We start from the raw sequence: 9,377 nt of genomic DNA, 5'->3' as shown, positions 1-9,377 counted from the left end.
AGGAAGACAAGAGGGTTGGCCTTCCTCTCCCTCGTCCAGAGGCTCTCTTGTCCAGAGGTTCTGGACCTGTTGCCACAGGGAGTCAAGTTTTGCGAGGAGTGACAGAGAGGAACAGTCCGCAGGAATGTGTCAGGCATGGGGATGGAAAGGAGGAGCAAATCCCTCCCAGCTGCAGTACGAGGTCGCATCCTTCCCTTGGCAGCCGGGATGAGCAGCCCAGGCACATGCAGCTGGTGCAGGGGCCAGAGCAAAGCCCTGCTGTTGCCTTACTGGGAAAACAGGGCAACCAGGCTGGGCTGCAAGGGAGAGCCAATGTTTTCTACCTGATGCCAGCGTCTTCTTAGCACCTTATTTCCCCCTCATCCCCGCATAGATCTAGGTGAACTCACCAACTTTAGACACCCTCCCCTCCATGCAACCATCTCGTCTCTGCTTTTTCCCATCCCAGATGACAGGAACCCCGTAACTATTTATGCAGAGCTGAGTACGAAGCACAGAGCTTCAGCCTCAGGAGCGCTTTGTGTGTCAGACACCGAGGCCAAGTTCCCGGTTCCCAGGCAGGTGATGGGTTTCAACAGTCACAGCTGGACTTAAACCACTGGCTTGGTGTGAGAGCCACCAGTGCCAGCCAGCCTGAGTCGAGCCAAGCAGGCGGATGGAGAGGAAGGGAGACAGAAATCTTCAGCTGTGCAAAAGTGACCGTGAAGAGGAGAGGAGTGACAGGTTCTTTTGTGGTCAAGGACAGTGCAGCAAAAGGGGTGTCAGACATTAGGGAAAATGTCCCAACAAGAGTAGCGCAGCAGCAGGGGGACAGGTCTTCCAAGAAGGTCATGAAGTCTCCGTTGATGGTGATTTATAAAAGCAGGATTCACACCCAGGGGTGAGCGCTGAGCAGGCTGCCTTGCGAAAACTCTCAAGGTTCATGCAGCCCTGCTTTTATGGCTGGGATGTGAGACTTGTCCTAGGTTTGCAAAATAAAAGCTTGAACCTGTAAACTGGCAATCAAAAGCCTGGCCTCTGCATCCTGTCTGCTGCCGGGACACAGGCAGAGTATGGTTGTGGTTAGGGTTCTTCTCCGGTGACTGCCGTCGCATCTGTGCAGTACCTGGAAACCTCGATCAGGTTCCCATCGGGGTCTCGGAAGTAGATGGATGTTATTGGACCCACGGCACCAGTTCTGGCCACGGGACCTTCTTCAATAGTCACCCCACAGGCCTGGGAGGAGACATAAGAGCAGGGGCTTAATGCTTAAGGTAGTCTTGTCAGGGCATTGCGCACTCTTCCCCCCAGCCTTGAAAACATGAGCTGTTCAATGAGGCAATTCTGACATTCCCCAAGACACAGACCCTGATGGTGTCACTTGGGAGGCTCTGGCTTCATGCCTCTCGGGGTCAGACTGCCCTGTGGGCATCCTATGCTTTCCTCACCTTCAGATGATCCAGCAGCCGGTCCAGGGGTACCTGTGTGATAAGGCAGATATCGGCAGAGCCGGGGACTGGGCACCGAGCCTTGGGTTCAAACTCCTTCCCAGCCTCATGCAGGTTAAACTTCTGGTTGCCAAAATGTAAAGCTTTGCGATTTCCCTGTCCCCAAAGAAAAGAAAGTGCAATGAGACTTACTGGGCTGGAAGCCTTCAGCATCCCCTCACCTGTGTAGTCCTCAAAGTCCTGGGGACCTGACTGTAGACCTGCTACCTCTAGGCTCTTGCTGGGCAGCCCAAGACAAGAACTGACCACTGCAAGGCTCCCAAGACATCCCTCGAGATGTGGAGTGACCTAGGAAATTCATGCAGCTACATGCAGCTACTTCCAAACCACACTGAGGTAAGTTTCCAGTTTTGGGCACTCTCCGTCCTGCCTGTGCGGCAGCGACACAAATAATGCACAGGCTGGCAGGGCACCAGGAACAAAGACGAGGCAATGGGAAGAGGGTGAGGAAGGAGGTTTTGGTATCCCTTTTCTTTGCAGACTCTCAAGGAGATTTCTGCAGGCTCATATGGCAGTTGAGTCCTGAGACCCCATGGATCTGCAGGACACTGACTGCCATCTGTGCCCACCTAAAGAACAAACTGAGGCTCACTGTGGCCTTGGGATGTGAGTGCAACTGCTTTTAAGAGACCTGATGGGGCAGGAAAGAAGGACAGAAGCTTGGAAGGTAAAAAGGTGCAGTGTGTACATCCAAAAGAGGCCAAGTGGCCTGAAGCTTGGGCAGGAGAAGAATTGGGGCTATTCTGAAAATGTTAACCATTTTTTCCTGTCTTTGCCAATGGAAATATCAAAACAAAAGCCTGTCAGACATCTTTAGAGGATGTGTGGGTTTGGGGGTTCTCCTCCTTCAGTCCTCGAAATTGTTTTTCAAAGAACCTTTCTGTTTTCTGTCACTTTGACACCTTCTGCAGGGTGTTTTGGACTTTCCTCTGACTCAGCTTGACTCCGCTGAAACTCAGAGCTTGACGGCCTGCACCTTGGGCTGCTCCTACCATCCCCACCCCAAGGAGTTGCCCCAGAGAACCTATCAGAGATCTATAAGGCCCAGCCACTGGCCTAGAACTTCAGTCCCAGGTCCCTTGGACCTGAGCCAAGCCTGTGCCCTGTGTTACCTTGAAAGTCACCACTTCCATGCCCAGGACTTTGGAATAAAAGGCCACAGTGTCCTCAATGCTCCTCACAGTCAACACAAGGTGGTCCAGGTGCTGGATGAAGCATGAAGGTGGACTCATACAGTCCTCTTTCCAGGACATCATCTCAGGGCTGGGAACTGGCATGCAAAACCACAGAACATGAAGGTCAGGAGCATCCAGCTACTTCCCCATCAGGGAAATGGTCTGGGCAGCTGTGGGTGGAGACCAAACAGATTTTCTTTTGGCCTGCAGATGGCACAAGCACAGAAGCAATAAAATTCTCTTCCCTGGAAGGACCTCAGACCCCTGCTTTGCTCTGGTGGGACCTGAGCATGCCAGAGCCCCTGGCTGGGGCCAGATCTGGAGGACCAGCTGGGTGACCTCCCTCAGGGCTGATGTCCCCAAGATGCTGAGCTCCCAATGCACAAAAAAAACCTGTGTGCACCAAGGATGGACCATGTGTGTCATCCTTCCCTCCAACCCCCTCTGGTGTCCTCCCAACCTCCTTCATGTCCCTCATCCAGGTGGAGCAAAGACAGAGAGTGGGACCTGGCAGTGTGGTTGGAAATGTCTCTGGGAGAAGAATTTTCCTGGGAGAAGAGGGCACCAGGGCTGAAGCAGCTGCTTGGTGTCCCCATGGAAAGGGGCTGTGTCATTATCTTACAGGAAGGGGACAGAATCCTTTCTGGTGCCTATACAATGTAGATGTCAAAGACGGACTATAAGATCAGGACTGTGGCCCTGACCAGCACCAAGAGGATGGGAACTTGCCACCAACGTGACTGCACTGTGGGAATGGCTGAGGGCTCTGGGGCTGCGGCATGGTGGCTTGGCAGGGGAAAATCAGTTTTAGGAAAATTAAGAGCGCTGTAAATATTTCAGTGACCTACTTGTCACGTCTCTGCTTCACCTCAGCCCCATCCGCATCAGAGCAGGATCGTCAGGGGTCCTGCTCTGACGACTCCGATGACCCTCTGATGACCCCGATCATCAACCCACATTTAAGGCAGGCTCGGGCTGTTTAACTCAGCGGCAGCAGATCTTCCTGCTGTTCCCAGAGCCTGGGAGCACCTTCGCACCAAGCTGTGAAAAAGAAATGGATTTGGCCCTGGTGGCCTGGATGGTGTTTTTGGGAGGGTGTGAAGTTTTCATTTCGTTTTGGCTTTGGTTGATTTTGCTTTCAGAAAACCTGGCTGCGGAAACTGGGAGGGCTGTGGGAAGCCCCTCAATGACAAATGGAGTCAAGTTTCCTTCAAATCAGTAAGAGTTCTCACTCTTAAAAAGCCCCAAATCCTGATACAAATGACAATTCACTCTTTGGAGACCCTCAACACCTTCTCCACTGACATCCCTGTGCAGGGGAAGCTTGACATTCATGCTGCCTCTTGGAAAAAGAAAAAACAGGTGCAAAATAAACCCTCTCAGCACTAATGCAGCACAAAGTGGTGCAAATCAGGAAAAGAGCCCACAACCCCAACCCCTTTTTGCCCTGTCATTTGCCTTCAAACTGCTAGATGTCATCAGCAGGACGAGGGGGAGGCTGATGCCAGAGGTTCAAGGAGATGCAGCGTGAGGGTATGGGGGACTCAGTAGCCTGGGTTTACAGTGGTTCTTGGTGCTTTATGTTGGGTTCGTATCCGCTGGCATTGCCCTTCTGCGGCAGAGCACATGGGAAACAGCGGGCGAGGAGAGATCCCAAAACCCTGCTTGCACAGGAGCAAGGTCAACATAAAACCAGGCACAGTTTCACCGAGGTATCTGCTGACTGCGGTCAGAGGAGCTTGCTTGGAGCAGGACCCTGTTGTCCCCAAGCTGGGACTGGACTGTGCCCAGCGACTGCACCGGTGACGGGGGTAAACTCTTAACAGAGACAGCAGAAAGTCACTGCTCCTCCTTGCTGCAGATGGTGTTTGGTGTTTGACAACCCAACCTCAGCTCCAAGCTCCCCGGGGTCAGTCCCTCTGCAAAGTCCTTTCCACCCAGCAAGGCTTCCCGGGTGCTCCCAAGTCGCAGGGTCCTCACGTCGCAGCCTGCAGCTCCCACCTCCTGCCCATCCAACCCTCCCCTTCCACCTGAGCCCCCCAGCAAACAACTGCAAGGAAATTGTGCTGAAAAAAATAGGTTGAGTACCTGCGAGAGAGGACGAACAGCAGGGCGAGCCGGTGCCGGATGGTTCCTTTATGACTATCCTCTTCCTCCTGCCCGGAGCTGAGCTGTGCGAGCAGCAAGGTCACAGGAGAACAGGGAGGGGAAAAACCGACGAGATTAGAAAGGCGCTCTGAGCTCTCCGCAGAGGTGTACCTTGACCCAAAGGACTTGAAAGTCCAACTACCTAGAGTTGCTTGAAAAGTCCCGGAAAAAGCGTCTGGATATTTTACCCACAGATCTTTGCCTTTGCAAGGGAAAGGGGTGTTAATGTGGTATATGAAAGCACACAGATGAGCTTGGTGCTCGGACTGGGGTGACTCGCCATTGAGAAGAAGCAAGGGTATCCCTGGAGAAGAGGAGCTGTGGCAAGCAGCTGCAGTGGGCTCCCCACCTCCCCGGCAGCGGGCACCCTGCCTCTTCACCTCTTGGCCGCCAAGATTATTTCTACGCTGAGGTCTTATTGCCCGGAGAGGCACTTGCCATCCCTGGGAGCGCTGGAAGCTCCCAGGAGTAAAAGCTGTACGAGCTGTAGGTGCCGTACTAACAGCCAATACGTAGCAAGGAGCAAGAGAAAAGGAGCCTCAGGGTGATGGGCACAGCTTTGGGCACCTTTTTGGGCATCCCTTCCTGCAACCAGTCATGTCCAAAGGGGTTGTCTGTGGCCTGAGGCAGAGTTAGAGACTTTTTTTTTTCTTCCTCTGCAAAACCCAAATCTGTCAAAAATAATACGGAGTTTTGAAAGGTCGGAAGCTCTCTGGGCCGTTGGCTCCAAAGGAGTGAGTTCAGGCTGCGGAAAAACTGCTGGGCAAGTGGTTCAGGGCACATTCTGTGTTAAAATCCTTCTGCCTAGACCTCCACCCAAGCTGCCTACGCTTCACCGTTTACACCAACGTGCCAAATAAAACCAGAATTTCTGATACGTGGAAATAGCTAAAAACAGGGTTTTTGCCTCAGGTCAAGGGAAAGGACACCTGTAGGTTGCTGTGGGAGGGAGCAAAGTGCCTGTATCCTTTTTGTACATCCTTTTTGGATTTTTCTCCCCTAACTGTCCAAGCTGACCCACAGAATTTCCCCCCAAAGCTAATTCACAGGTTATCATCTACTGTCAGCTAGCAATAGTGAAGGTGAGTGGGTTAGACAAGGTAATCCCAGGACACGCAACACCACCCTTGTGCCTGCCCCGGCTTGAAGGTCACGGTGGGTTTACTCACATTGGAGAAGGCAGAGCTGAGGTGGGAATCCCACAGCCGGAGCTCAGCTAAAGGCTGTTCCTCCCCGGCACGGTGACATCCCTTAAGAGTCCTGCGGTGGAGGGACTGCCGCAAAACAACAGAAGAGGATGCCAATGCTCTGAATGGGGAAGGAGGTTCCTAAATCTGCCCCAAGGGTAATTACGGAAAACAGACCACATTTATTTTCGAAAGACGGGTGACAGCCCACTCCGGTGGGCTCTGCAGCAGCCCTGTGCCAGCCGGCCCGGGTTGGGGCAAGCAGGACAGGGAGCTGCTGAGTTCGCACTGCAGCCTCGCTTGAAGGAGGCTGTCGACATCTCTTCCCTCTGATTTTCACAAGACATGGAGGAGCTGACCATCTTGGTGATTTCTGCTCTCCTGTCCTCTCCAGATCAAGAGGTTCAATAGCTACACAGTGGGGCTTGCAGACAGAGGGACAGGTGGACCTCCCAAACCGCATCTTCTCGGGGAAAAATCCTAGTATCTTTTCTTTACTAAAACTCCCAGAGTTTGTTCCCACAGGTGCTAGTAACAGGGCCGTTGACACTGAGGCCTGACAGAGCTTTGAGGGCACTAATTGGCCTTATTAGCCCTGAGCAGCCTCACCTGGAGGCTTTCACCCCCATCCATGGGCCCTGGAGCATATTTAAGCTCTTCTCAGGGCCTTCACTCCATGCCTGAGTTTTGGTGTAGGGGTGCTGGTCTCCAGCCTAGCCCCAGATGTGCCTCCACCTGGCCAGTGACCCTGCTGGTCTGGGCTTATATGGTGATATCCTGGTCCTTGACCTGTGTTGTCACTGTGGACCTGATTATTGTTATTTTGTACTGAACGAAAGAGTTCAGGGTCTTCAGTTTCTTAGAGAAAAGGTTATAATGGACAGTATGTTAGCCCCATGATTATCATCACAAGATACAGAGGCCATATTTTCATCAACAAAAATATATTAGCAAGTTGTGATGTTGCTATAGGATGCTTCATAAGAAAATGGGGTAAGAACTGACAACTCCCTGAGAAGCCACTTTGGATCTCTAGAACCATAGCATTTGCTCCACTCCAGTTTACGTGCAAGTAAATATTTTCTTAGCTAAAAGCAATAAAACTTTTCATTTTAGGAACTCTGAACTTTCATCCATCTCTACTGAAGAGCTGGTAGAGCAGCGGTGCACGTTCCGATACCTGGATGCAGCAACACTACGCACATCTGAGAGCCTCTGTGTTGTAACCCTCTTGTCTTTGCATAGGTTCAGCGTGAAATCTGAGAGCAGATCAAAAGGAGAGAGTCCCTGGAGAGAAGATGCCTTTCACTGTTCAACTGCACTGGGAGGTGGACTGCTGAAGAGGTACAGCACTGGCACTCGCTTTGGCAGAAATTTGAGGTTTGTGAGGTTTTTTTGTTGTTTGGGGTTTTTTTTTTGGCTACCTGCATAATGGCTTCTTGGAGCAGGGAAGCTGTGGTTTAGGTCTGAGAACTCCACTTCCCCAAGGGAGATCTAGCCTAAGACCAAAAGTCAGAGGCATTTTGGCATTAAGTTCAGGATGGGACCCCCATCTATCAAACTTCAGCTTGGGAAGGGTTTTGAGTTTAGCTCCTTAAAGGTGTAGCTGCAGACAAGGGTTCCTGAGCTGCTCCCACCAGACTTCCAGAGAGGGTTGCCTCTACACGTTGGGCAGAGTGATGGAGTTGAAGTAGCTCAGCAAGTCCTCCATGGTGAAGTCCATGGCAATCCCTGACCCTGCATAACAGCGTTGGATCAGATCTTCAAACTCTCGGTACTGACGTATGAACTCCTGCTCCATAGCGTGCCATACCACCTAGGGAAAAACAGACCGTCAGCATCCTTCATCAGCCCGTGACAGCTACACATGCTTTGCTGTCCTGAACCCCCCAAAACATCACAGCATTACACCCAGATCACACTCCAGTTACCGGCAAAAGATTTTCCTCTGGGGAGAGATACTTGTGGCTTTTCCTGTAGAGGGTCTCGAGGGCTCTTTTTACTTCCTTGCCAGGGTATTTTTCAATGACCTTCCTCAGCTCTTGCTTGCTGTAGGCCAGCTGAAAGCTGACCTCCTCTTCTTTCACCCCTTGAGCTACACGGGCTTTCACCCCTTCGAAGAAGTGCTGGAAAGGCAAGGAGACGTTCACTGATGAGCTGCCCTAAGGTGGACTCCTGTGTCAGGGCTGAAACCTGACCACTTTCCTCAGTTCCCTTCCCATGTCTAACGAAGTGGAAATGAAGTACTGGAGATCATTTATCCTCCAGGAAAGCAGGGCATAGGGAATTGATTCGGTTCTCTTCCCTCCCTGCTCGGCACCCAGCATCTCTAAGGGTGGCGGTACCGTGGAGCAGTGGGATTGCTGGAAAAACCACTCGTGTTCCTCGGTGCTTCCTACAGGTTTGCTCCCTACAGAGGGTTTGGGGTCTGGGGGATCCCAGAATCAGCAGAAGTCTAAAGCAAAACTCAACTTTTCTCAGTTCTTCCAGGGTATTGTATGAAAGCAGGGCAGGCTGTTCTGTAGGGAGGAGTTTCAGAAGGAGCACGTGTCCCACCCCAAGCAAGGCTCTTGCTTAAGAGCCCAGGGCTATGCCAACCCCAGGGGATACCGCTAGCTTTCCGAAAAGTACCAGGAGCAGTGTAGCTCCACAAAAAGCTCTCTGCTGACAAATACTACTTTTCAGCCTGAGCTTTTCAGACACAGAATCTGTCAGGCTGGAAGGGACCTCAGGAGGTCTCTAGTTCAGCCTCCTGCTCGAAGCAGGTTCAACACTGGATTCAAACGAGGGTACCTGGGGCATTTCTCAAGGTAGGTCCTGAAAACCTTCAAGGATGGAGACTGCACAACCTCTCTGGACAGAATATTTCAATGCTTTATTATCCTCTTAGTCATTTTTTCCTTCACTCCGGCTGGACCCTTCCTTTTTACATTTTCTGACTGTTGTCTGTCATCGTCCTGCTGTGCACCTCAGTAGCCTTGTAGGGAAGGTGACTACTAGGTAACCCTGAACTTGGTTTTTCCCCGGGCTGACCGAGTCCAGCTCCTTCAGCCTTTCCTCACCATGTTGGTGGCTCTCCACTGGCCTTGCTCCGGTTTAGCAACTCCTCTTGTCACAGGTGGATGTGACATGCATCTCTATCTATCACTGGCCTTGCTCCGGTTTAGCAACTCCTCTTGTCACAGGTGGATGTGACATACATCTCTATCTGTTGCTGCCACAGCTGGACAAGGCATTCCACATCTGGTCTAATGAAGCCTGAAAAAGGGGAATAATCACTTCCTTCAACCTACTGTCTACCCTCCTGTTCATACAACCCAAGAATGTGTTTGCTGTTTTGGGTATTTCCCCACAGCGAAACTGCAGTGGAAATACCCTAA

At 51.7% G+C, this 9,377-nt stretch overlaps 2 protein-coding genes across 2 annotated transcripts in view; both read right to left on the bottom strand.

Annotated features, from left to right (window-relative positions):
• Nucleotides 1–1,062: 1,062 nt before the first annotated feature.
• On the bottom strand, nt 1,063–2,743 carry GLOD5 (glyoxalase domain containing 5). Its single transcript, XM_009708985.1, has 3 exons — nt 2,600–2,743; nt 1,428–1,583; nt 1,063–1,215 (listed from the first exon to the last, which is right to left on the bottom strand). Exons 1-3 carry the CDS (start codon nt 2,741–2,743, stop codon nt 1,063–1,065), a joined length of 453 nt encoding a protein of 150 aa, XP_009707287.1.
• A 4,914-nt stretch (nt 2,744–7,657) lies between these two features.
• LOC104168403 (exocyst complex component 1-like) overlaps nt 7,658–9,377 on the bottom strand; it is a 29,566-nt gene continuing 27,846 nt past the window's right edge. Inside the window, exons 16-17 of the mRNA XM_009708984.1 lie at nt 7,929–8,123; nt 7,658–7,813 (exon numbers count right to left, since the gene is read on the bottom strand). Of these exons, the coding sequence (XP_009707286.1) occupies nt 7,658–7,813; nt 7,929–8,123 (351 nt within the window). The remainder of the gene's footprint in view (nt 7,814–7,928; nt 8,124–9,377) is intronic.

Source organism: Cariama cristata, unplaced genomic scaffold (genome assembly GCF_000690535.1).
Source record: "Cariama cristata isolate BGI_N322 unplaced genomic scaffold, ASM69053v1 scaffold12981, whole genome shotgun sequence".
NCBI classification, from domain to species: Eukaryota; Metazoa; Chordata; class Aves; order Cariamiformes; family Cariamidae; genus Cariama; species Cariama cristata.
Note: the sequence above shows the minus strand (reverse complement) of the source record. Positions and strands in the feature narration are given on the sequence as shown.

What these genes read in the sequence shown, in the direction of transcription:
- GLOD5 (XM_009708985.1), bottom strand. Translation starts at nt 2,743, where the DNA reads ATGATGTCCTGGAAAGAGGACTGTATGAGTCCACCTTCATGCTTCATC. An exon ending in TGGAAGTGGTGACTTTCAAG is followed by an intron (nt 1,584 to 2,599) that starts GTAACACAGGGC and finishes CTTTGGGGACAG; the next exon opens with GGAAATCGCAAAGCTTTACA. An exon ending in GGCTGCTGGATCATCTGAAG is followed by an intron (nt 1,216 to 1,427) that starts GTGAGGAAAGCA and finishes GTCTCCTCCCAG; the next exon opens with GCCTGTGGGGTGACTATTGA.